General features: G+C 41.9%; 1 protein-coding gene and 1 long non-coding RNA gene across 7 annotated transcripts in view; one reads left to right on the top strand and one right to left on the bottom strand.

Annotated features, from left to right (window-relative positions):
- Positions 1-27,259, bottom strand: LOC119566745. Of its 3 annotated transcripts, none has more exons than XR_005226018.2 (3): positions 26,970-27,259; positions 22,276-22,395; positions 1-165 (listed from the first exon to the last, which is right to left on the bottom strand). It is a non-coding gene; the product is annotated as an uncharacterized LOC119566745 (long non-coding RNA). The 3 variants fall into 3 exon arrangements; XR_005226019.2 differs by lacking the exon at positions 1-165 and adding an exon at positions 13,674-14,996; XR_006290948.1 differs by lacking the exon at positions 1-165 and adding an exon at positions 17,678-17,898.
- Positions 26,034-27,715, top strand: part of MCTP1 (multiple C2 and transmembrane domain containing 1) — a 449,620-nt gene continuing 447,938 nt past the window's right edge. Inside the window, exon 1 of one of the 4 annotated variants that reach the window (XM_043546887.1) lies at positions 26,034-27,080. In XM_043546887.1, coding sequence (XP_043402822.1) covers positions 26,478-27,080 — 603 coding nt within the window. In that variant the 5' untranslated portion in view covers positions 26,034-26,477. The remainder of the gene's footprint in view (positions 27,081-27,715) is intronic. The other 3 variants (XR_006290946.1, XM_043546884.1, XM_043546885.1) reach the window with 3 other exon arrangements.

Raw genomic sequence — 27,715 nt, 5'->3', positions numbered from 1 at the left:
AGTTAATAAAGTTGTGACCTGCTGCTTAAATCCATTCCTGTGTCTGTCCTCATTGCCTCCAAGTCCTGATCAAGGAGAGCCATGCAGTCCCTTTTTGCCTTCTGGCCAGTGCACTGGAAGCAGGCTGAGGAAAGCAGAACCTTTGAGACCTTTCCCCGCTCCACACTAGAAGAGACAGAAACAAAACATAGCCAGTGGAACTGAAAATAGAAAGAACTCCATTCAGCCATTTTAGCAGCCTTTTCCCCAACTCGAAACTGAGAGTTTAAATCTTTTTGGAGACATGTCTAACTGCATTAGTATTGATTTTTCGTTGTATTCCATTTATAGTTCTAGTGTGTAACTTCTATGCTATATTTGTTGGCTGAACATCGTGAAGTTTATCAAGAATTATGTAATGTTATCTGGAAGAGAAATTGGGTATGACAATCACGTGGAGTTTTGCTGATTTAAACAGTTTACTTTGAAACCAAATTGCTTTGGAAGAATGTCTCCACATATTTTAAATATAGATTTTTATTGAAAGGTAATGAAACACTATATTTAAAAAATGTGGAGACATTCTTCCAAAGCTATACACAAGGTAGTAATACAAGAAAGAATCAGGTGGGGAAATCCATTGTTGCTCATATAATATCTACAAACTTCCCAAAAGTATTTTGGTGTATATGTGTATTTGTCAGAGGGGAAATCTGAAAATAAATTGGGCTTAATGTCATGTGGTTTAGCTGGGAAAGGCTATGGCCTAGTGGACTAGGCGTCCGTGTCACAATAAGAGCACCTAGGTTCTAACACTGATTTCTGTGGGACCTTGGGTAAAATATGTAACCCTTTTGAGCCTCAGTTTCTATAAAATGGAGATCATGATAGTTACCAATTTTGTAACTTAATTCAGATATGCAGTATGAAATATTATCTGCTTATGAAGGTCAGATTGGGTAGAGGTACAAAAAATAACTTAACTCAAAGGTTACTGAATTTGAGTAATTGTTACTAACCCTTCCTGATTTTTGTTAGTCTCATTTTCTTGTTAGTGCCTATTTCACCAACACATGTCCCCTAAAATTTAGACTATTTAATCTATTTAGAAAAAAAAAATTGGAACTAAACTGTAACAACTTTTCAGTGAAATGATGACATTACAGAAAATTTATGCTTGGTCCTAGAAGACCAATGGAGTCTACTGATCTGGAGATCTCATCATAGTTGGTTTCACTCTGAATATCATGGAATGTAGAGCAGTCTGTCTGTTGGAATGAATGTCATTCTCTTGAATTTATCTGTTCTGAATCTGTCACCCTTTACTGTCCTATTTTCTTTCACAAAATTTTGGACACCACCTGTAGGCATCGGCATTCACTGCATGGGGTAGTGTAGGCTCGAACTCCCCTACTTGGCAACAAGGCAAACCCAAAAAGGGAATTCATTTAACCACAGATATTGGACCAGATCCCCTTCTAAGCTCCAGCTGCTTTTTGCCACTCTGGCAGCATAAAGGAGCCATCAATGTGGCAGAGACAGCCCCATGAAGATTCCCTGGTACTGGAAATTCCTCAGGTGACAGAGGTCTGCTAAAAACAACAGCCTATTTGCTGCTGATTTCTGAACAGAAGAAAGGACTAAATTAATTAGTTTTCTCAATTTTATTTCTAAAAAAGCCTACCTGATATTTATCATTCATTTTGGTATCTGGTATCTCACCTATGGATTGAGATGGATGAACAGAGAGAGTCAATACTAACAGATAATAAAAATGTTATGGGTAAGAAAGAATGCAAAAGTGGAATCAGAAACAGATAATTCTTTCTGCAGCCAGTGGCAGTTCCCACCATTGGACAGACTCTATTATATTGTAACAATTCCATAAATGATTAAAAAGAAAAGGAGTACTTGTGGCACCTTAGAGACTAACATATTTATTTGAGCATAAGCTTTCATGAGCTACAGCTCACTTCACTGGATGATTGTTACCAAAGTGACTGTTGATTAACTGCATTTCCAGCATTCTTTCCCTTTGCCTGACGTTATAGTTATGTTCCTGAAAAATGCGACTTTAAGTGAAACTATGTTAAGCGAATCCAATTTCGCCATAAGAATTAATGTAAATAGGGGGGGTTAGGTTCCAGGGAAATTTTTTTCACCAGACAAAAAACTATATTATATATGGGAGAGAGAGAGAGAGAGAGAGATGCGCATTGCCCCTTTAAGTACGCTGACCCCATTCTAAGTACATTGCCTTTAAAAAAATTAGGAAGTTGAGACAGCAGCTGCAGCCAGCAAGTTCTCTCCGTCCTAAGCCCTGTCCTGTCCCCACCCTGCTCTATATGCAGAAGGGGTAAGTGGGAGGCAGGAATAGGGGGGAGGAGGGCACCCTGACATTAGCCCTTCCCCTACACAGCAAGCAGGAGGCTCCCAGGAGCAGCTCCAAGGCAGAGGGCAGGAGCAGCACATGGCAGTGGGGGGAGGGACGGCTGAACTGCCCGCAATTGATAGCCTGCTGGGCAGGTGCTGCACAGGGAACTTAGGGGAGCAGGGAGCTGATGGGGGGCTGCCGGTCCACCCTGGTTCCAAGCCCCCACCAGCTAGCTGCAATGGGCTGCTCTTCCTGCAAGCAGTGGACAAAGCAGGCAGCTGCCAAACAACATTATAAGGGAGCATTGCACAATTTTAAATGAGCATGTTCCCTAATTGATCAGCAGTGTAACAACGAAACAACGTTAACCGGGACGACTTTAAGTGAGGAGTTACTGTATCCTGATGGATGAGAGACTAATGTTCTATAAATTGATCCCATGTCAGTGTTAAAGACTGCAGAAAATACAGTTGCCCAACCAGAGGAACGCCACTGTAAAGCTACACTGCTCCTGGAATATTGTAGTGAACCGACAATCAGAAATTCTTCTAATCTTAGGTCAGAGAATGGTTGTCACAGAGAATCAAACCCCCTCAGTTCTCACTGTAGAGAAATGAACAACTCTCTTCAGTTCTCCAGCACTGGCAGACATTTGTATTTTCAGTAACATGGAACCTTCTATCTATTGTCAGTCCTCAGACTCTCAAACCACATTCTCCAGGTTGCTTTCATTCCAGTTGGGCTCTGCTTGAGCTATGGAATAACCTGAGTCCCAATTCCTGTTCATGTGAGCTCATTCAGAGTTAAAGACCATTCCTAAGCCAACCTTCTCCAGAACAAATCCACCTCCAAGTTTTATTTTCCTGCCTCTCAACTAAACCATGCTCTAGAACTCTTCATCTCCAATGCATACAGCAATGTAAGGGAGTTTTCTGACAGATTCTGCTCACAACTTCAGAAAGCACTGGCATTAAAGAGACCAACTTTGTCCCAGGGATATATATTACTTATGTTGTTTTACTGGGCTTGAATGTCATCAGTTAATGTAAAGCCAGGTCATTCAGTACTAACATCAGCTCACCACTAGAACACACATTTACAATTTACAAACCTATTAAACACATTCAGGTAATAGATGTGCTGTGGTTAGCCAGGTCTGTGATGTGAGAACAAATTTAGTCTGGTCTTGCTTAAACATATTATAGAAATAGCTTAAGGACCTTGACTTATTTTTAGCCTGTCAAGATATCCACAAGAGGAAGCCCAAGCTCAACAAACAAGTGTTTCAGCAAGACTCAGATCCAAATTATTATTTGGTCATTAATTATACCAACACTTATCATTTTGCCTGCTTAATGTTGCTGACAATCTTTCAGCAGTAACTTTGGTTAACATTTCCATGTTCACTGAGTTTTCAAATGTTGAACTGAATAGATTACTTGCAGAAGCCTCTGCTGAAACCAGCCTTTGTTTGTGGTGCAAGATACCATATAAAAGTATGTGGTGGCAAAATACCTGAAAGATGAAAGCAGTAAATCAGAAACAGCTGCATTAATGAGACAGTTTTGTAGTTTTGCCAATATTAGCTACATTTTCAGTGCACAAGGGGTGCAATTTAAATTAAGGTAGCTGAATGAGATTTGGCAACAACTTCAAGAAACCAAACTGAAAACAAGTGTTGTCCTCTTCTGAGTAACAGCAGATGTGGGAGAGTTAATTGCACCATTTGTGGAGAGCGATGATCCCAAACTCAGCTTTCTGTTCATACCTAGCCAGGTGATACTATTGAATTTTATGTCACTTTTGAAAACTGATAACAAAAGCATGAGGGTCCAATCCAAAGCACATTGAAGTCAGTTGAAAGAATCCCATTGATTTCAGTGGGCTTTGACTCTGGCCCTAAGTGAACAGAAAAGATATCAAGCACAAGACACCATGAGTAAGGAGACCTACATTCCTAACCAGAAAAGGGTAAAGGTGTAGTTATACAAAGAGAAAAAACAGCCAGGAAGATTTAAAAAAATAATTAACCACTTTTTGGCTCATACCCTGAGCTGTGTTAAGCACAACTCAATGGGATGGCGGGGCTCAAAGGTGCCTTAACACTGCCTTTATCCCAACCCCCTCACCCACTCAATCCTGGGGTAGCTAGTGGCCAAACCAGTTCCGAGTTTAAGCAGGTCAGCCACAGGGCTGCTTTTCTTTGTACTGTCTGCCAAAAGCCATGAAGATGACAGATCAATAGCCAAATAAGAAACATGGAGAAGTGCTGTTTAAAAGAAATACTGGGCATTGTCACATCCCAGACACGCCACTATTCAGTAGTTCTGGTTTTTTGGCTCCCCAAGAATCCAAACAGCCTGCTTTAGCAGCTCTCCCTCACCTGAGGAATGCTTCACATTGGGGGGATTCTCAGAAGACTGGAGCCATCAAGTTTATGACTGCGTTTCACTGTTTAGGCCAGCATGGGGATCAGCTTGTGGTTCACAGTTATATAGATATTGAACAACATATCCTGGCCTATGTAAACAAGAAAACAGGCACTGATGCATAGATTCATTGAAATCTTTTTTTGAAAGCTTTTGTTTCTTGACTTTAGCAAAGCTTTTGACACGGTCTCCCACAGTATTCTTGTCAGCAAGTTAAGGAAGTATGGGCTGGATGAATGCACTATAAGGTGGGTAGAAAGCTGGCTAGATTGTCGGGCTCAACGGGTAGTGATCAATGGCTCCATGTCTAGTTGGCAGCCGGTGTCAAGTGGAGTGCCCCAGGGGTCGGTCCTGGGGCCGGTTTTGTTCAATATCTTCATAAATGATCTGGAGGATGGTGTGGATTGCACTCTCAGCAAATTTGCGGATGATACTAAACTGGGAGGAGTGGTAGATACGCTGGAGGGGAGGGACAGGATACAGAAGGACCTAGACAAATTGGAGGTTTGGGCCAAAAGAAATCTGATGAGGTTCAATAAGGATAAGTGCAGGGTCCTACACTTAGGATGGAAGAATCCAATGCACCGCTACAGACTAGGGACTGAATGGCTAGGTAGCAGTTCTGCGGAAAAGGACCTAGGGGTGACAGTGGACGAGAAGCTGGATATGAGTCAGCAGTGTGCCCTTGTTGCCAAGAAGGCCAATGGCATTTTGGGATGTATAAGTAGGGGCATAGCGAGCAGATCGAGGGACGTGATCGTTCCCCTCTATTCGACACTGGTGAGGCCTCATCTGGAGTACTGTGTCCAGTTTTGGGCCCCACACTACAAGAAGGATGTGGATAAATTGGAGAGAGTCCAGCGAAGGGCAACAAAAATGATTAGGGGTCTAGAGCACATGACTTATGAGGAGAGGCTGAGGGAGCTGGGATTGTTTAGTCTGCAGAAGAGAAGAATGAGGGGGGATTTGATAGCTGCTTTCAACTACCTGAAAGGGGGTTCCAAAGAGGATGGCTCTAGACTGTTCTCAATGGTAGCAGATGACAGAACGAGGAGTAATGGTCTCAAGTTGCAATGGGGGAGGTTTAGATTGGATATTAGGAAAAACTTTTTCACTAAGAGGGTGGTGAAACACTGGAATGCGTTACCTAGGGAGGTGGTAGAATCTCCTTCCTTAGAGGTTTTTAAGGTCAGGCTTGACAAAGCCCTGGCTGGGATGATTTAACTGGGAATTGGTCCTGCTTCGAGCAGGGGGTTGGACTAGATGACCTTCTGGGGTCCCTTCCAACCCTGATATTCTATGATTCTATGATTCTATGAAAGAAAGAGGACACTGAATGACAGAGGCCATATACCACACTATTGATTCTGACAAATGCTTGAAAATATTTCGTTAGGTTACATTAGTTGCTACTAACGAGCAGTTATGCTAAAAGTCACTGGAAAGCCTCAAGAGTTTTGCTAGTTCACTATCCTCCATGGGTCTAGTTTGAAGGCAATTAACCCTGCAGTGGAGAATGACCTGAACTGAACTGAGAGAGATGTCACCTTGACTTAATCCAAGCAGACATCATCATCCCCATTCCCAGCATCCTAACAGGCAGAGCAGCCTGGAAATCTGTGTGGATGGCAGGTTAGTCAGATCCTTGTAAAAACGCAGAACACATGAATAGTCTTTTTTAAACTCTAATTACATGAAATGGGAAATAGTGGCAATGAAAGATGCAGACAGCAGGCTCTCTCAGCACGTGATATTCTGCTTTTATTAAATAACTACAAACCTGTGGTCTAGTCTGTACATATCACTGTCACTCTGGCAAGAAGGTTTGCCAGCAAAGGGGAGGGGGGTGCAAGGGAGCTATTTGCCTGCGTGTGGCAGTGACTTTCCGAGTCCTATGTGCAGGGCAGTCTCCAGCATTTCTGCTGCCCCAAGCGGCAAAAAAACAAAAACAAAAAACAAACCTTGCCACCGAACACAGAGGCGGAGTGACGGTGCGGCGACCGAAGAAGAGTCACGTCCTCGCCCGCCGAATTTCCGCCGAGCAGCCCCCAAATTCCCTCTGCCGCCAAGGGCAGATTGCCGCCCCAGAGCCCCAAGTCCTGCAGCCCCTTTACATTTGCCGCCCCAAGCACCTGCAGGGTTCGCTGGTGCCTGGAGCCGGCCCTGCCTATGTGTACAGCATCCATAACAGTATCTTCTTACAGCTAGTGTACGTTCATATAGTGTACTGATTTCTTGTAAAACACCTCTTGCTGTAATGATAGGAAAAGACTTAAGTTTTGCACCAACTCTAATTGTGGGTAATGTTTTGCAATTATATAGTGCCTTCCATCTGAGAATCTCAAAACACTTTACAAAGATTCATTAATTTACCCTCCCAACACCCCTGTGAACTAGGTATTATACCCATATTATTAATGCTTACTATGGTTCTGTAAAGATGAATGGCACTTTGCAAATCACAGAGTAAGGCATGTTCCATGTCCCAGTGAGTTTACATTTTGATAAAACAAAACAGAAATCTGGGTGTGGAAGGATGAAGATGGTGCTGAAACCAAATTAGAAATAGATCTGAATATTTGTTTATTAAAATATTTTGGAATTATTAAAACAAAGTTAAAAGGTAGATAGACACTTTTTATTGGCTGCAGTCCATACAGTTGCTTCCATTGGAAATCCATACCACTAGCAAGCCATTAGAGGCAGTGATTGTATGCAACTGAGATTCTGGAAAGACTCACTACAAACCTTTAGAATAAATGTGCAGAATATGGGCTTTTTATAATCCACTTTGTGCTCATCTTCTTGAAGGTGATCCAGAAATTGTATTTTCTCTACTCTTTTTTTTTTACATGAAACCAAATCTGATCCATTTAATGATATTCATGAATTTAACAGCACATGTTTATCCTTCATGTTTAAAAATATGTTGACAGCACCATAAAGTTTTTCTGATAGTGGTTGGAATAGGTGGATTAAATAATTTTGGATAGTTAGTTGGATGGGACACTTGAAATTGTTAGGCAAAAGAAACTGATTTTTATGTTGTGTGAGGAGGGTTGGACAGAAGTATTTTGGGATTGATATGGGGGTGGGAGGATCATTGGTCAAGACAGACTTTGCAGCTTGCCCTGGCTGTTCTTATTTGGGCATTCAACTGCAGCAACTACTTCCCATCAGTTACCACTTTAGGGAAGCTGAGAAGGTTGAAAAAGAATCCAGGTTCATGGAGGTTGTGTTTATGAGGGCTTGGGCTCCTCAGTCCCTGTGGGAAGGGAAAGACGCAGTAAGAACATATTTTATTTATTTGTACTGAGTTGAACCCAAAAGAGGTGTACAAACACTTCGGAAGATCTCCCCAAAGAGTTTGCAACCCAGTTTAACAACATGGTAAGTGAGTTTGTCTCACAATTGGAAAGAGGCCAAGAGGTTGATACCAACAGCACCCCAGCAGAGAACACTCCATGCAGGTCCCTTGTTGGGATGTTTTTGGTGGTGGGCAATGTTTTTCAGAGTTTACAGCACTATAAGATGAATGGGGCCTGTCATAGCTGTTGGATTCAGACTGTCGGCAGATATAGTTAGTCGTCAGTGTACAGGGTACATTCAGGGCATGTTTTCAAGGTTTCCTTCAGAACCATTAGAGCTAGAAACATATCTTTCAAGATTTTGAGGGCATCACAGAACTTCAGGACCCAGGACCCTAGGCATGTGCCCACAGTTGGTCTGTCTTAATCTGGACCTGAGACAGACCTTTCCCCTCATTCCCCCAAGGATGCCCTTTCAACAACTATCCACGTCTTTTGTCACCTCAAGATCAGATTTAGGTACTGCACGGTGTGTGGAGGCTGCACACTAACAACTGTGCTAAAAACTGAAGCTAGTGCAGAATAATAAGCAGTTTCACTTTATTCCAGTACTCTGGAATCTGCGCCAGATTCCATAGCCTTCCAGATGAAATTCAAGGTGGAGGTGTAAACCAGGGCCCTAACTATTTAGGGCTTTATAGGTTATCTCAGAGATCACCTCCCTTCCCAGATACATGGTCACAGCTGAAATCAGTGGAGGCACTAAAGTGGAGTCTCCTTATTTTAACTTGGAATGGCTACTAGCACCTTCCTGAGAAGTGCAAGATTTTGGAAATTAATTTCCCCTTCATCCCTTTTTGGTCCACCATAGCTGAAATTTCTTAGCTTTTCAAGCAGACTTCAAAGAAGGTAGTGGGTTAAAGACTAATGGAGGGGATTATTATGGGGGGAAGTATTTTTACTATATTTGTTGGTGGATATATTTATGTTTCGAGGTGAGATGAGCAGGCCTTTGTATTACAGTATATTGCATTTCATGATATTTTAAATTGTATATTTTAATTTATGTAATGGGTACACAGAGCATAGTGTGGGCATCTATCAAAGATCTTATAAATCTAAGTAAAATAAATATTGCAATAGTTGCATGATTCACTATGATATTGAAATTGTGTATATGTTACCACTGGTCAAATATTATAAATCTAACACATTCCTCATAAAATTTTGTTTGTATTTGATGAATACATTATATGTAAAATGATTTATTGTAGCATATAAGTATCTCCTAAGCTTATGCAATTTGTTGATTTATTTGGTGAATAAATTCAAAATTATTTTTGAATAAGCAAATATCAGTAAATTTGTTCAATGAATAATTATCCAGTTTTTGATCAGTGTTGTTGTTTTTAAAAAATCTGTAACATTCATTACAAAAGAGAAATTACTAATAACAATAATTCCCCCACTCCCACCAATGCAAAATTTTTCTCATGGATACTTTGAAGATTGGAAAATAGCTAACTAATTGTGGCTAGGAACAAATCTATCCAACCACAAGTAACAACTGAAATATCTTTCACAAAAAATGTCTTTAAATACGCATGTATGTCAATAAACAATAGATCATTTAATAATGTTTAACATTGCTTGGTTATTAATTTATTTTTTACTTCATAATATTGCCTAAAGCACTGTGAAATTTTAAAGACCCTTAACTTAGTTCAACTCAAGATGGTAAGGTTAAAATTTATATTGCAACAAAGAGAAAATAACCAAGACTGAGTCTTAGTTTCTGGTCTGAAGCTCTGTGAAACAATGAGAGAAAAGTGGAAAGACAAGGAGAATTCTAAGCAAGAGTAAAAAAGAGGGTATACAAGTCAAAAGAAGAGTGAGACAGAGACGAAATAATTTAGGGCGAATGTAGGCAGAAGGGAAAAGCAGAATATGAACATGAACTTGAAAAAAACCAGTAAAAGAGAAGACTCACCGACAGTTAGAGTACCTGTAACTTGGAGGAGGTGGCTGCATCAGATGAGAAATTATCTGTAAGATTTTGGTGTTAGTAAAATATACACATTGCTTTCTATATCATCAGCCTTACCAACCAACAGTCATTATTTTGGATTGTTAGAGAGGTATAATATAATGTAGTAAAATAACAAAGGCACAGCTATCATAAGAGCATGATATTTAGGAATACTAATAAGAGAGTTCTTGCTATTTCCTGGCCTCAGTCACATGACATGGATCAGTGTTACAAATGGGTATAATATGGTCACATGGCAGGTATCAGTAGAACTAAATTCCTGTAATTGATTCTAACATAATACTACTACCAATCCTCCAATAAAACAAAAGACAGAAGGAGAAGGCAACAGTTTAGTCTCTGGAAGGCCCAAACTTCTTGGATACCAACTGTAAGATAAGGAAAGATGAATTTCCAAGTGAAACAACCTTAGCTCATCTCCTGTTAACAGCTGATGTAAAGAGACACATGGGAAGCCATTTGCAGTGCACAAGTCTCATTGGACCAACAAAACACAGGATCTGTGCTGTATATGTTTGAGCACCAGCTGCTACTAACTAGATATTTACATATATACACATATAGAGCTCTCCCATAATATCTCCTACGATAAGGGTAGCCATAGTCAGGGAAAAAGATTACTTGGCTTTCAACTTGTCAAGTTCCAACTGCAGGATGGGGCAGGATGGATCCTTCATAACTAGTCATCAAGTTAGTGGTTCCCCTGTTTAGTTAAGCTCACTATAACATTTTTGTGTTTGAAAACGCAACACAGAGAGGAGGAAATACAACTGAAGCCTTCCCTTCCCTGAGCTCTCCTTCACATATACGTAATAAAACATACAGTAAAGAAGGTGTCTCCTTTGCACTTTATCTCTTTAAAGTGTCAGTTCTTTATTTTAAAATATAGGTGACATTTTCAGTTGGGCAACACTTGTTATGCACTAGGGCCCACGTATCTGCGGCATGAATCCAGCTGTGTTGTGCTTCATAGTGGAGATTTAAGCAGAAGTGAGGTGGCCAGAAAACATTAATCATAGGTAAGTTTTTGTTATGGATATTTTTAGTAAAAGTCAGGGACAGGTCACGGGAAATAAACAAAAATTCATGGCAGCCTGTGACCTGTCCCTGACTTTCACTAAAAATATTCCTGACAAAAAGGGTAGGTGGGTTCAGCACCCACTGCTGCTGGGGCTCCCAGGTCCCCCACTGATGTGGTGCGGGGCTGGCAGAACTGCAGCTCCCCAGCTGCAGCCAGTGGCTGGGGGACCCTGCAGCTACCAGCTGCCCGGGGCGAGGGGACCCCGCTGCAGCCCAGCCCCAGGGGTAGGGGAACCCTGGAGCTCCCACACACTGCATTGGTTGGGGACCTGGGAGCCCCAGCAGCAGTGGATGCTGAACCTACTACCCCTGTTGTCAGGGATATTTTTAATGAAAGTCAGGGATGGGTCACGGGCTGTCATGAATTTTTGTTTATTTCCCGTGACTTGTCTCTGACTTTTACTGATCATAGCTCTGACAAAACCTTAGCCTTAACTATAGATACTGCTGTTTGAGGCTTTGTGGTATTCCATAATGTGCAAAGTTGTTTTAACACAGAAGTTCTCCAAATTTTTTAGCTCCAACCATATCCTAATGCAGAGACAGTCTCCATTCCCATTCACAATTGCACAGAGTTCCTGCCCTCCCATTTGCAAACATATAATATACCTGTAATAACTATACTGCTGCTTATGGGTAAAGGAAAGTATTTGTATCTTTTTATTGGAATTACACTGGTGGAGACAAGGAACCAACACTATGACTATTAGCTTTCTGTGGACCACCAACAAGCACTACATAGTTTGAGAACCTCTTCCCTAACATTTCTTCAGATTCATGTTCAATAAGAAGGTTCAAAATCTCTACTAAAGTTTTAATTATTTTTGATGTAAAGAAAAGTGGGTGCTGAAAACTTGTAAATAAAATGTAACCTTATGGCTGTGAACTACAAGTAGTTATCAGTGGGGAATGGAGACGGCAGATAACCACCCCAAAGAAGTGTATGAAACTTCGTAAAACATTTAAGGTAAACAATATCACATGAGAATGTACATTTTTCAGGCAAGCAACACACACCTTGGGTACACACCAGGGGCTTCAACACAGAAGACGTGTGTATAAATTGTACACCTTTGACAATTTGGATTTAATGACACAATTTTTGCACCTCTTGTAAACCATTTACAACATAGCATGTCACAAATGAGTTTCCTGAAGAAGGCTGCCTGTTGGAAAAAGTCCAACAGAGCCTTGCCTGATCTCAGTAAGAAGTTAATGGAATTTGAGGAATAACGTAATTGCAGTTTAAGACATGTAGTTGTTTGTGGTGAGCAGAGGAAATAATTTGTGTTATTGCTACAGTTTTTAAGGACTTTTATGTTCTCTTTATTTTATCGTTGTTAGAACAGCATATACTGGCATTGTGAAGGGTGATATTCACACACCAATCAAAAATTTGTAGAGGATGTTGCTGAAAAAAAATTCGTTCACTATCAAAAGGATACTGGTTCTTCACAATGCGTAGGATGTTAAATGGATAATCAATATAGAAATCATGCTTAACATACAGAGATATTAAATACCAGAAAAACATAGGGTCAGATTTAAAAAACAATCTCTTTTTAGATGGCTACTGGGATTAATAATGGTTCATGGGAAGACGTCTTCCACCATTAGGTTACTGGCTTGAAACCAGTTCTGGTGAAAGTCTCATGGACAAAAGTCCTTCTCTTTGGTGACATAAGTGAAATTAATTTTTGGCAATGGTACTGGTACATTTGATATTGACAAATTTAATACCACAGTTGGCACCATTGTTGGCAACCTTCTGAGACAAGGAACTGAATGGGATTTTTAAAGAAACCTAGTAGCTGAAAGTCCATGCTAGTTCACAGGTCTAATCTGTATAATCATGTGTCTGTGTGTTTAAAAAAAAGCCAAAAATGCTAAGAACTTCAAAACTGGACAGCAGCTGATTGTGAATCCCAGTGATGACTGAACCTGGTGATATTGTGAAAAAAAAAGAGCTCTCAATCATGTGTGTCGTTGTTTCCATCACTTCACACTAACTCAATAGACAGTCTACACTTCACAGTGATGTCTGGGATTATTGTGTGTGATAGTTCTGTTTTGTGACTAGGGGGGTTGTTCTGGGAGACTTTTTGCAAGTGGCAAATGTAGGGTGCATGCTGTGGTGAGGGGCTATGTGTGTTTGGGCTAATTGTGAGTGCTGGTTATATTGTGTGTGAGTTGTATTGTGATGGGAGATTTGTGTAGGTGGCAGTTGGGTGCACGGATGTGGTAACGGGGCCAAGTAATCCATCATCTGTGCAGTCTCCTTCATACAACTAATGAAATTGTAGCATGCAAATTAACTGTAGAGTAAGGGTAGTGGATGGCTGAGTTACCTCTGATATCACAATGATTTAGGACTCTTGGTGTGGCATAGAAACATGCCTTACTATAGTTGTACACTGCATGCATGTAATTCACAAAGTCAAAATGTCTGAGAACTTAAAAATTGGACAGTAACATATCAAACAAATATCAACTGATGATTCAACCTGGTGATATTCTGAGCAAAAAGAGTTCTCAGTCATGCTTGTAGCTGTTTCCATCACTTCCCACTGATTCAACAGAGATTCTATGCTTCAGCATGACACAGACAGGTGACAATCTTGAAATCTTATTATATAGCTAAGTATGTACTTTTATGTCATAGAATCTCAGGGTTGGAAGGGACCTCAGGAGGTCATCTAGTCCAACCCCCTGCTCAAACCAGGACCAATCCCCAATTTTTGCCCCAGATGGCCCCCTCATGGATTGAGCTCACAACCCTGGGTTTAGGAGGTCAGTGCTCAAACCACTGAGCTATCCCTCCCCTAAAACACTGTAGTTGAAATGTTTTATTGTTAACTGTGACAGAGTACTGGGAATTAGCCACTAAACCAACACTCTGTGCACTTTAATCAGTTAGCTCCCCCTCCCTGTTCCTGATGAAGGAGAGGAGTCCCTAATTACCAGATCAGATTAGGGCTGGGAATATAATGAGCTAATTACCCATTAACAAGGAAACTGAATTAAAGAGCACAGGAGAAGGTTGGGGGGAGGAGTGGGATGGGAGAAGTCTGGTGGGGCCTCACAAAAGGGAGTTCTCTGGGAGGAGACACCTTTCTGCCCCTCCTGCCCCTTTTTGTAGAAGGGGTAGTAAAGCTGAATAGCATTGTAAATACTCAAAAAGAAAAGGAGTACTTGTGGCACCTTAGACTGCACTAGTTTGTAAAAGGTGGTTGAGAGAAACACTGTAAATAAACTATAAAATGGTATCTACAAAAGGGAGAATCTCTGAGTCATTTATGTGAAGCAAAGAGGCTGGGAGCAGGGGGATCCCAACACATAAATGACCTGAAATATCAATAAATAAAACCTTTAACAAATAAAAAGTTCACTTCCAAATGCAATCCCTCAAATGACTCCCAGCTCTTCATCTCTCAATAAGAACCTTGCACCAGTAGCCTTGGCTCCTTTTAATTTTGATCACCCCTCTCAAGGTGGCAGATAGTTTTAGGATGTGAGAGGAAATAGAAGAATCTGCACGGCTGTACAACAATGTTTAACTTCAACTGGAGGTGAGAGGGGTCATCACCTCATATGAGTAAGAACTCTGTGCAATGCCATTTGAGGAAGCCCTGAAGGAACTCTAAATGTGAAGATTTGCAGTATGACCTGACAGTAAAAGGGTTTATTTTCAAAGTGGTGTATTGGAATGTAACCATGTTCCTCTTCATTGATGTTTTCATATATTAAGTGGAGAAGCCACTGAGGTACGAAGAATTCTGAAGAACAGAAGAAAAATGTATTTAAGTAGATGTCAGATGTCAAATAAAAGACCATGGACACAAATTTAAGCTGTAAAAGGTCCAGAAAGTTAATAATAATTAATAAATAAGGTGCATTTATTTATACAAGGTCCAATCCTGAAAAAGGGAGCAAAGACCAAGTAAGAGGGCTTGTTCACATGGAATTGTGGATTCAAGGCAGGAGCGCTGAAGGAAAGACAGTCCTATTAATGTCAATGAGAGTCTTTCTATTTACTATTGTGGATAATGGATCATATATATAGGGCCAGGCCACTGACATAACTGGTTGGTTGCTAGCCACTGTGGATAGGGGTAGAAGAAGAAGATGCAACCTATTGCACTCCTCTAATGCAGAAGTGTTTTAAACATACGGAATCACTGGTCACACCCATTTTTGTGGGTGTCTTGATGGATTTCCCACCATTCAAAATCCCCCTGAGGAGAGTTGCTGTGGATGTCATATCACAATATACTGGACTTGTGGACTTTCCCTGCATGAGCTCTCTGCTTCTTTACACAAACTATCCAGCAGAAATGCAGTTCTAGGCCTTGGGATTTGTAGTTATTGGAGGAACTATCACAGGCATCAATATAAGTGACTAAACCTACAGCTAAATAGTTTAAACAGAAGGCTAGAAATTTTGCAAAAATATCAGATGTACAAATATTAACTCAAAGGAGAGTAACTAACTGCCAATAAATGTACCTAAGTTCTTGTTACAATTTATCCTAAAATCTTCCATGTTACTTTGTCAACATTAAAAAGGGAGCTATTTTGTATTAAGAATGGATTTTGAAGCCACACTGTCACACATTAATGTCTGAGTGCTCAGACACATTTTTCCTCAATACATCTGTAAACCCAGTAATAGGTTAAAATAATGTATATAATACGAAAGCTAAGGCATTTTGCAGAGCTAATAAGAATTCTAGAGCTTCACAGCAAACTTCTCTTATCTTATGTTGTTTTCAAGATATCTATATAAATTTAACACTTGGTGATATTTGCTGAGGAAATTGTAATTTTCCTTCTGAGATACTACCTTTTGTTCAAATTAGAACATTTTTTATCTAAATTTTATATAGGAGAATAATTAAGAATCCCAGCAGAAAGAAGCTAAGTATTATTAAGTACATATATGTGTGTGTGTGTTTTAGGTGAAGCTGGCAGTGCTGCCTATAGATAAGATTGCCTAACACTTCCCATTATAAGTCCCTGTTTTCAGTTGCTTATAACTTTGCCAAATTTGAACCATATTGGCTGAAATTTTCCATGACAGGTATCTTCCTCTGGCTGAATTTTGTTTGAATGTTTTAGCAAAAATGTTTCAGCCATTTCCAAAAAGAGATTAGGAAAGTGCTCTCTGAAGACTTGATCCAAATCCCATTTCAATAAGTAGAAGTCTCCTGAGTGCCAAGTTAAAATGTCACTGTGGTTCAAAGTTCTGCCTTCCCACATTCACATGCAATTTCAATATGAGTTGAGTATAGAGATGAAAGAGCAGAATTAGTTCTTAGCTAACAATTTGTGCCATATGAAGTCCACAGGAGCTCTGACACCACCTGAGCTCTACAGCCAGAGAGGCTACTGAATCATAAGGGGGATCCCTTCTCTGCCACCTCCAAACATGGCTATGTACGGTTTATGTGGCTACCTAATTCCCTCTTTTCCCAGGAGCAGATTTTATTACACCATTCTAGCAGATTGTCAGATGTGGCACTCAGGTTCTAGAGAATGATATCGAGGTTTTACTCGTTGGTTCCCTGGTATCCCATCAGGAGGCAGTTTCCTTTAATAATCAGCCAGCAAAAAGACTTAAAAGTGTTGCATGGCCAACAGACATCTCCTTGACTGACAGCTCCAAAACAAAGCTTAGCTAGAGGGACACAACAGGCTGAAGTTATCAGCAAGGGAGGAGGAGGAGGCCCTGTGTGAATCCAAATCCTCCAACCAAGTTACATTTTTATATAGTGCCAATACACAGGAATCCACCTTGATTGTTTCCTGGCCGCATCTGTTGCCATGTAAAAAAGTTACTGGAGCCCTAGGGTTGTAACTCCTGATTCTATATAACTCCAGCCAGAAGGTGAGAAAAGGTTAGGGATATGAATGGGTCTGCTTTGAGCTGAAGGGAATCTCACTGTCATCCCAAATGGACCTCTGCCCCAGGCAGCAAGAAATGGTCCCCCCTCCACTATTCTGTTCAGGTATGCAGCCAACTCCTTCAGGGAGACAAAAGACTACCGAACTCGTATCCATTATTAGGCTCTGAGACCAAAATATTTAGACTTGGGTATCTAAAGTTAGGCACCCAAATCCATATTTAGTCAATTAAATAAATGGTTTGATTTTTATAGTATCTCTTAATCAGCAATGTTCTGGAAGAAAAAGTAATCAAAATGAGTAAAGGATGTTAGATTATATTAAAAAAGGAATGGAAAATACTACTAAAAATGTTATATTACCATTATGCAAACTGCTCATACACACTCACCTTGGCCCTCATTCTCCACTGCTTTGTGCAGGCATTTACATCTCTGCAAAGTTGATGTAAAATGCTAACACATGAGAATGCTAGGGTTTTGCACCCACTCAGAACGCACTTTGCGGAGCTGTAAATGATGACACAGAATGCAATCGATGAAGAAAAGGTTCAGAGAAAGGCAGTACATGTGATTTTATTTTGCTTTGTGATGTTGAAATTTGAAAACTCCACAATCAGGGTTGGCTCTACCAATTTTGCCACCCCAAGCAGTCACTGCCAAATTGCTGCCGCCGCAAGAGCGGCGGAGCTGCCACAGAATTGCCACCACAGGACACGGACTGCTGCCCCATTCTCATTGCCGACCCTTGGAAAGCTGGTGCCTGGAGCCGGCCCTGTCCACAATAGAGAAAAGAAGAAGTCCCCGACATAGGCATTATCTTCAAAACTGACGAGACCAAACTCTGTAGCACAGAGTGAGAGGAAATAAGAAAAACCCTCAAGAACTGTGACATTTTTAAAGAAGAATATCCCATCAGAAAGAAAAAGGTGTGGGGGGAAAAACAAAGTCAGGATATTCCAGACCAAACTAATATTGGGAGTAGAAAGAGGATGAAACTGTAACACCAGTTTTGAACACCTACAAATTTTGGGAAAATGTAGTTCCAGTCTTTGCTATTGGCTTCTATTGCTACAGTACCTGAAACAAAAATCCCAGATCTTGGGAAATACCCTTTAACTTGGGAAAGGTCAAATCTATATCCAAATTATGTAGCCTGTACTAACCAGATGGTAAAATATTTTTTGCCCAACACTAATCTATGTATATTTCAAAATTTTCCTAATGTATCTGGATTTTGGGGCTTAGGGGGAAAGTATCAGAATTAGAAATTTCAGATCTATATGAACCTAAGAATAGGGAGAAATAGCAGGGATTGATTCAAATCTTATAGAAGTGGAAAGATTCTTATTGACGTCTGTGGGCTTTGGATCAACCCCTAAGTGTGTTAGAAAATAAATGTATGCAATGCATAGTACATAGCATGTCAAAAAGAGCATTAGTTTCCAAGTCACTGATAACTCAGAAGAAAATTATCTTGTGGCCTTCAATGTGCAGGAGATCAGACTAGATTATTATGATGGTCTTTTGTGACCTTAAAGTCTGTGAGTCTTGAATGCTTATGGATCAGTGTCCTAACAGGTAAAGCAAAATATGGGATACTAGTTGGTGTCTCCTACAGACCACCAAATCACACCAGGGAACAGGATGACTGCCTCCTTATGCACCTATCTATAATGCGTAGAAAAAAAAATCTGTGTTATTATTAGGAACTTCAATTTGTGTGACATATACTGGAGATACCATGCTGCCAGTACGAAACATTCTTGGAATTTCTACATGACAATTTCCTAACTCCAAAAGTATTGCACACAAAATGGGGGAATTCTTTTTTGGACCTTGTCTTAAACAATAAAGAGGAATTGATCTTAGAACTAAAAATTAATGGTAGTTTAGGTACAAGTGATCATGACTGGATTACATTTAAAATGTCCAAACAGAATAGAGCCCAGACAACTAATATATATATATATATATATATATATATATATATATATATATATATATATATATACTTGGTGCTTTAATAAAGCTAATTTCACAAAGCTGAAAACAATTATGAGCTAAATTCACTGAGAGGAAGAACTTAATCAGAAAAATGTGACTGATAATTGGCAACCATTTAAGAACACCACTATGAAGGAAAAATGCAGTACAGGTTAAAAAACTGACCTCACTTAGAGGCAAAGTGAAGGCTGCTATAAAAATACAAAAATAATATATAACAAATGGAAAACAGGGGAAGTTGATAGTAATGAATATAAATCAGAAAATAGAAATTGTAGAAAATTGATAAGGGATGCAAAGGGACACAAGGAGAAATCTATAGCCGGCAGAGTTAAGGGTAATAAGAAGGATTTTAAAAAATATATTAGGAACAAAATGAATCATGACAATGATATTGGTCCATTACTAGATGGAAATGATAGAATTATCAATAATAATGCAGAAAAGACAGAAGTGTTCAATAAATATTTCTGTTCTGTATTTGGGGGAAAACATGATATAGTTTCATCATATAGTGATGATAACACTCTTTCAGTTCCACTAGTATCTCAGGAGGATGTTAAATAGTAGGTACTAAAGTTAGACATTTTTAAATCAGGTCCAGGTCCAGATAACTTGCATCCAACAGTTTTAAAGAACTGGTTGAGGAGCTCATTGGATTGCTAATGTTGATTTTCAGCAACTTCTGGAGCACTGGAGAAGTTCCAGAAGACTGGAAGAAAGCTAATGTTATGCCAATTTATTAAAAGGGTAAACAGGATAACCTAGGTAATTATAGGCCTATCAGCCTGATATCAATCCTGACCAAGATAATGGAGCAGGTGATATGGGACTCAATTAATAAAGAGTTAAAAGAGGATAATGTAATTAACGCAAATCAACAAATCAACATTTTATGGAAAATAGATCCTGTCAAATTAATTTAATATCTTTTTTTTATGAGATTACTAGTTTGGTGGATAAAGGTAATAGTGTTGACATAATATACTGAGACTACAGTAAGGTGTTTGACTAGGTTACCGCACAAAATTTTGATTAAAACACTAGAATGATATAAAATTAATGTGGAACTCATTAAATGGATTTAAAATGGATAAATGACAGGTCTCAAAATGTAACTGTAAATGGGAAATCACCATTGAGCAGGTGTGTTTCCAGTGAGGTTCCGCAGGGATTGATTCTTGGCCCTACATTATTTAACATTTTTATCAATCACCTAAAAGAAAAAATAAAGTCATAATTGATCAAATTTGCAAATGACTTAAAAATTAGGGGAGTGGTAAGTAAGGCAGTGGTTCTCAAACTAGGGCCGCCGCTTGTTCAGGGAAAGCCCCTGGTGGGCCGGACCGGTTTGTTTACCTGCTGCATCCGCAGGTTCAGCCAATCGCGGCTCCCAATGGCCGCGGTTCGCTGCTCCAGGCCAATGCTCGCAGCCCCCATAGGCCTGGAGCGGCGAACAGCAGCCAGTGGAAGCCGCGATCGGCCGAACCTGTGGACGCGGCAGGTAAACAAACCGGCCCGGCCCGGCAGGGGCTTTCCCTGAACAAGCGGCAGCCCTAGTTTGAGAACCACTGAAGTAAGGAAGAGGACAGATTAACTGATACAGAGTTATCCGGGTCGCTTGGTAAGATGGGCATAAGCAAACAATATGCATTTTAATATGGCTAAATGTAAATGTATATGTTTAGGAAAAAAGATGTAGGCCATATTTACAGGATGGGAAGCAGTGATTCTGAAAAAGATTTTGAGGTCATGGAGGATATCAGCTGAACACGAACTCTGTGACGCTGTGGCCAAAAGAGCCAATATGATCCTGGGATGCATAAAAAGAGGAATCTTGAGTAGGAGTAGAGAGGTTATTTTACCTCTGTATTTGGCACTGGGGAGACCACTCTGGCAATGTTGTGTCTAGTTTTGGACTCCACAATTCAAGAAGGAGATTGTTATATTGGAGAGAGTTCAGAGAAGACCCACAAGAATTGTTAAAGGATTAGAAAATATGCCTTATAGTGATAGACTCAAAGAGCGCAATCCATTTAGCTTAACAAAGAGAAGGTGAAGGAGTGACTTGACTACAGTCCGTAAATATCTAAAATAGTGAACAAATATTTAATAACAGGCTTTTCAGTCTTGCAGAGCAAGGTAAAACAGGTTCCACTGGCTGGAAGCTGAAGCTAGACAAATTCAGACTCAAAATAAGGCATACATTTTTAACAGTGAAAGTAATTAACCATTGGAACAATTTACCAAGGGTTGTGGTGGATTCTTCATCACTGACAATTTTTAAATCAAGATTGGATTTTTTCAAAAAATAATTATTTGGGGAAAGTTCTATGGTCTGTGTTATGTACAGGAGGTCAGACTAGATGTTCACAATGATCTCGTGTGGCCTTGGAATATATGAATCTATAAAAATGTCACTTTTATTTTTCAACTTGAAACAGGCTTGGGTTAGCCTTGTGTGACTTACAGCAAGAACTAGGAAATGCCTCATAGAGTACTGAAGACTGCTTTTATCTCACAAGATTTTTCTTCCTTTCTGACAGTAACAGTGAAAATGAAAAAGTAGTTATCTACTCTGTATTTTCTCTGCCTCTTGCTTGAGTTATCGAGTCACTCTGTATTTGTCTCAGTTTTAATCTATAGAAACATAGATAAACATAGAGCAGCACAGCAACTAATGACAAAACATGGACAAGTACTTTTTTCCAAATATAAATTATATATTTGCATTGTATAAAACCTTATTTCCACATTGTGAAAATAATATTTATTTTTGGTGTGAAGTCCCATATGCCATTGCATGCTCACTCTTGTCTCATTCAAACTAGGCATTTCAAAATTAATGTGACTTCTGGTTTTACAGTGGCATAAGCCTTCTTGCTATGATCCTCCTTCCAGATTTACAGTAAGGTTTCAAAAGGTAATTTAGCTCAGAGAATTCAACATGTACAATAACTCCCTTTCTTATGGACCTGTTTATGATGAGTTGCTTCTGATTAATGCCAGATTATGCCATCATGACTTCTTGCAATTTTGCCATGGATCATTAGACTGCTTTTCAATCTTGGATCTGTTTCACCCCGAGGATGGTGTGAGTTGCTGTAATTGAACAGCCTGACTCACAAGACCTTTCACTACATACCTTTCAACCTCTACAACAAATGAGACGTGGCCCTTCAGACAAGAGTCTTCTTCACTGCACAACCTTCACAGATTCATCCCCATAGCAGGTCCATCCTGTGTACTGAATAAGGCAGGGGTCCTGTAGGAAAAAGTAATATGTGATCATGCAATTAACTGTATTATAATGCATAGGCAGCAAATTTATGTTGCCCAGGCAACCTTAATTCTAGCATTTCCTAACTTTTGAGTGCTTGACTTTGCAATAATGTTCTTTTAACATTTTTTGGGTATAATTTCATAGGTTAAAAAAGCAAATCGAAAAAGCAAAAATTACATCATGTGGAATCCATCATAATCACACCTACATGGTTCATCAGCAGGGTTGGAACCTTTAGATCAGTGGTGGTCAGCCCGCGGGCTGCATGTGGCCCATCAGGGTAATCCACTGGCGGGCCGCCAGACAGTTTGTTTACATTTGCATGGCCGCCCACAGCCCGGTGGCCGCGGTTTGCCATTCCCAGCCAATGGGAGCTGTGGGACATAACAGCCAGCACGTCCCTGCAGCCTGTGCCGTGTCCCGCAGCTCCTATTCGCTGGGAACGGCGAACGGCAGCCATTGGGAGCATTTGCATGGCGGATTGCCATGCAAATGTAAACAAACTGTCTGGCGGCCTGCCAGTGGATTAATCTGATGGGCCGCAGGTTGCCCACCACTGCTTTAGATTCATGGCACACACCTCTGCCATTTGGCTAATGGAGTAACTGATAGAGAATGACAAGCTACTATTGCTATGTAGACCAGCACTAGAGGGGCATGGGACACTTTGGCACAGGTTTCAAAGGTATTTATGGATGGCAGGGGAATGATGAGATTCAGGAATCTTAGATTCCACTCAAATCTCTGGAAAGAAGTTTTCTCTAGCGGGCACAGACTCTTCCGCCAATTGCCTCCCAAGCTTGTCCCCTTCTGCCTTGTTCTATCCACCCTGTCTCTGTCCAAGTTCTGTCCCTTCCCCGCCTCTGACTCCTCATCCCGGTCCTATTTTCCTCACCTAAGCATTCCCAGACTCCACCTTTAGGGATGCTCATACCTGGGTTAGCCTAGCTCCAGTGCTCTGACTTGGGTGCCAATTTCCCAGGCTAACTTTGCAGTAAAGACATACCCCATGAGTCTGCATGATTATTACTCCAAACCGGGGGTCAACTCTGCTCCAATTGAATTTAATGGGAATCTAGGCAATGGCTTCAAAGAAAGCAAGATTACTAGGGAGCAGTCAAGTTTAGTCACTGGTCAACTTCTATTCTGTAAATATGGTTTTGGAAAGACAGCAAAGGGCCTGCCCACATTGAATTCATTCTAGGAAAATGAATGATCTACTTGTAATTTAGGGCTGGCCTGGAATTGTAGCAGTTCAGCATCCAGTTACCTATCAGGCATCCAGATTTCAGACAGTGAAAAGTAAGGGCAAAAATATTTTTTTTCTTGCTATTTGTCTTTTTGGATGTTAGTTTGAATCCTTATGTTAAATATTCCTGGCTTTGTACTCTGGCTCTTGTGGTTAAATAATGAAGTTTGTCTTGGTTGCTAGCTTTTTAGCATTAACTCTGTCCTTTTTTTGTTTTCTCCTCTTGGGAATTTTGACATATGTCAAGAGTGACTTTAGTGGCCAGATTTTCAGAGGTGCTGAAGGCGATTTGCAAAATATATGTTTTCATATGCAAACTGGAAGCTACATGTGCAAAACATGTACAGGTATTTGCATATGCAATTTTGCACCTTGTCATTATGTATTTTGCAAGTGCAACTGTTTGCACCTGTATATTCTGTAGGCAAAACATTACTGAAAACCTGGTCCTCTATGGCTGTCCTTGTGCATAATTGCTTCTATTTATTCTGACAGGACATCTTTTCTTTCTCATTTTCTGCGATGCAACAAGTGGAGTTTCTGCCCTTCTTATCATTTCGCTCAGTACAATAAACACCATTTACATCAACAAAACTTTCTTATGTACTACATTAGCAACATACCCATTAGACTTACAGTTTAATGTAAAAAGTAGCATGAATTTCAGCAAGTGTCTTTAATACTCAGGGCCAGATTCTCAGCTAGTGCACATTAGTGATGTCAATAAAGCTTCATTGAGGCACATGAGGTAAGGATCTGGCCTTTTGTGTACTTCCTTACTTTGGCCTTGCTGGTGATGGTGGAATGCAGTTCTAAAAGGCACCATTTGAATCCCTCAACTTTTTAAATAAATAAACAACAAAGCTTCAGAGAGATCCAAAATTGTATTGTAAGAGCTAATCCCTGATTGTTGTTCTATTGTTTACCTACGTTTTGTGTGTGTTGTGATAGGAACAGACAATTCAATGTAATAAGAGACAAGATGGGAGAGGTAATATCTTTTATAGGACCAACTTCTGTTGTTGAGAGAGACAAGCTTTCTAGCTGCACAGAAAATTGGAACCTACTAGATGATTTTTCTCATACCTTCAGAAAAGCAAGACTGGATATGGATATGGATATGAAACCAGAAGATGTATCATGTACCCCTGGATAAATTGTGTACTAAGGTCAATGTTTTCTGTGATGTCTGCGATTGTTACTGCATCAGTCATTTTAAATAATCATTGCTCCAGCATCACTTCCATAGTGTCACTTTCAACAGCGACACTTCCTGAATGGCTTTAGAGAAAATACTATTGGGAGAATAGGTCAGGTATTCATAATGATCCATGTTGAAAGGTCCTCACAATTTCTATTAGGAAGACAATGTTACGTTAAGATACTGCCGGAGGCACCGAGAATTAAAGGCTTATCCCCAAGCAAGTGGGCCTGGCAGAAAAGTCAGCTGTTTCAGCCTTTCCATCAAAGGAAAGGGGGACTTGTGGCATTTTAGGAGATTAACAAATTTATTTGAGCATTTATTTATTTTATTATGCTCAAATAAATTTGTTAGTCTCTAAGGTGCCACAAGTACTCCTGTTCTTTTTGCGGATACAGACTAACACCGCTGCTACTCTGAAATCCATCAAAGGAGATTTGCCAGACATCGCTTGCCTATAATTTCAGATTAATTTCCTCAACCCGAGTCTCCATATGCAAAAGCCCAGTTCCCATCGTGAGCAAACTAACCCTCACGCGCGTGAGGCCAATGTAGGACAGTTGGAGAGATCTGGCGGTACAGCAGCTCAAGGTAATCGTGCGGAACAAGTCCGAGAGCTCAGATCCAGTCCGGCCCTATCTGCACGCATCACGGTGTGGGAAATGGGGAGCAAGTAGCAGACATTCGTGCTATAAATGGAAATCATAACCCGCAAGCGTTGTTTTAGTCTACATATAGATGCTGTGCCTTTAATCCCCCCCACATCCCGGAACTAGCCTGCAAGGAATCACAGGGTTGCAGTCATTTTTATAGTTGCCATACCTACTGGTTAAATGACAGTATCTGCTGATTGTTATATTCTCTCTCTCTCTCTCATAGAGGCTGGTCACAAATGCAAATGCAGTCGGATGTGGAAGGGACAACAGGAGGCAGGGAGAACCCGCTTATATTACAACTTTGGATGCGTACGGTGACAAGCCACTCACTCATCATCCCCTCCGCAGCTGTGACTATACTGTGGGCCAATTAATCAGCGTCCCTCCATAAACTCCTAACTTTCACGGCTGGCGCCGTGATAAAAGCGTTTGCAAAATCACCTGGGAGCTCAGCCCCAATCTGCGCAGCAGCAGGGCTGTCTGGGTTCATAGCAGCCCGCAACCGCCAGGGGACTATCTGCGGATTTATCGTTTCAAACTTTCCATCCTGATCTGAAGCGATGATTACTCCCCCCCAGTTTTGGGTTTGCCCCATGATCGCGCACGTGTTTGTTAACCCCCCGCCCTAGCCAGCAGCCGGCTCCGGCGGGCAGTGAAAACCGCCCGCAGCCGCAGGAAGGGAATTAGGGAAAGGGAGCCAGGTAAACTTCGGTGCCGCCGGTTTGGCCCATCGAGCTGCTGCGCCCGCTGGCAGCCGGCCGGTGGAAAGAGCCGGGGCTGCTGCAGCACCAGGAGGCGGCGGCGGCCCCCGTGCGCATCCCGCGGCGAGGGCGGGCGCAGCTTCCTCCCCACCCGGGGCTGGATTGAAGCGGCCGACACCCAGCGGACTCTGCTGCTCTTGCTCCCGCAGCCTCCGCCAAAGCAGGAGCCGCGGGGGAGTGAAGGCGGGAGGAAGAGGATGGAGCCGCGGGCTGCTGCTGGGGACAAGCCCAGCGAGCCCGAGCCGGCGGCTTCCTTCCAGGCCTGGCTCTGGAAGAGCCTGCAGCTGGGCAGCAAAGCCAGGAGCGGCAGGTCCGGCGCGGAGCGCCGCACTGCGGAGCCCCAGCCCCCCGCCGCGCCTCCTGCGGGCAGCAGCAAGGGGGACCCGCTGCCCGGCGCCAGGTGGAGCGGCTTCAAGAGGCGGAAGCAGGTGCTGGACCGCGTCTTCTCCTCCTCGCAGCCCAACCTGTGCTGCTCCTCGGCCGAGCCGCTGGAGCCGGGCGGCGAGCCCGCCTCCGCCCTGCGCCGCCTCCGCGAGCACCTGCTCCACCAGGGCAAGGGGCAGCAGCCGCCCGGCCGCCCTGCCGGCTCTCCCATCTCCTCCTCGCTCTCCTCCTCCCCGCTGCCCCCCGCTGCCCCAGCCCGCGCGGACAAGGCAGGAGGGGAGGAGGGACGCCGCCCCGCAGCACACCTGTCCCACCAGAAGAGCTCCTCTCTGCCCGGCACCACCTGCCTGGAGCAGCTACTGCAGGGCGAGCCCAGCGCCGCGCGGAGCGAGGACGAGGGAGCCGAGGGCAGCGCGGTGAGTCCCTCTCCCCTGACAGCTCCGGCTGAGGGGGCGGGAGAGCGTCCTTACTCCCCTGAGCTTGGAGAGCCCTGTGGTCTCTACCGCGGCGCCGCGCCGCTTGGGTAAAGTGTGGGCGGGAAACAGGCGCCTCTTGGTTCGGTAGCATTCCACTCCCCGCGCTCTGAAAAGGTGTTAATGGGACAGGAGGTGCAAGGCAGAGGAAAGTCAGGCTCCACGGGAGGTGCAGGTAAACCCAGCTCCCTTCGAACGCCCTAGAAAGGGAGGCAAACCTGCTTAGGAAAAAAGAAAAGGAGGACTTGTGGCACCTTAGAGACTAACACATTTATTTGAGCATAAGCTTTCCTGAGCTAAATTTGTTAGCCTCTAACGTGCCACAAGTCCTCCTTTTCTTTTTGCGGATACAGACTAACACGGCTGTTATTCTGAAACCTGCTTAGGAAAGAAGAGTGTGACTAAGTGTAAGCTTCACTCTTGCCAGCTGTGTGTCTTGCACGTGCACACAGGAGGGAGAGCCTCAGGCTGTGGGAGGAGCGTGTGTTTGCACCACTGTTTAAACTGAACGTATAGGGGGCACCGTGTATTTAAGAGGGAAAGTGAGTGTAGAGGCGATTGTCAAGGCTATCAGGCCT

The sequence above is a fragment of the Chelonia mydas genome, chromosome 5 (genome assembly GCF_015237465.2).
Source record: "Chelonia mydas isolate rCheMyd1 chromosome 5, rCheMyd1.pri.v2, whole genome shotgun sequence".
NCBI lineage: Eukaryota > Metazoa > Chordata > Testudines > Cheloniidae > Chelonia > Chelonia mydas.
The sequence above is the reverse complement of the archived record's forward strand: the minus strand, read 5'-3'. Positions and strand labels throughout refer to the sequence as shown.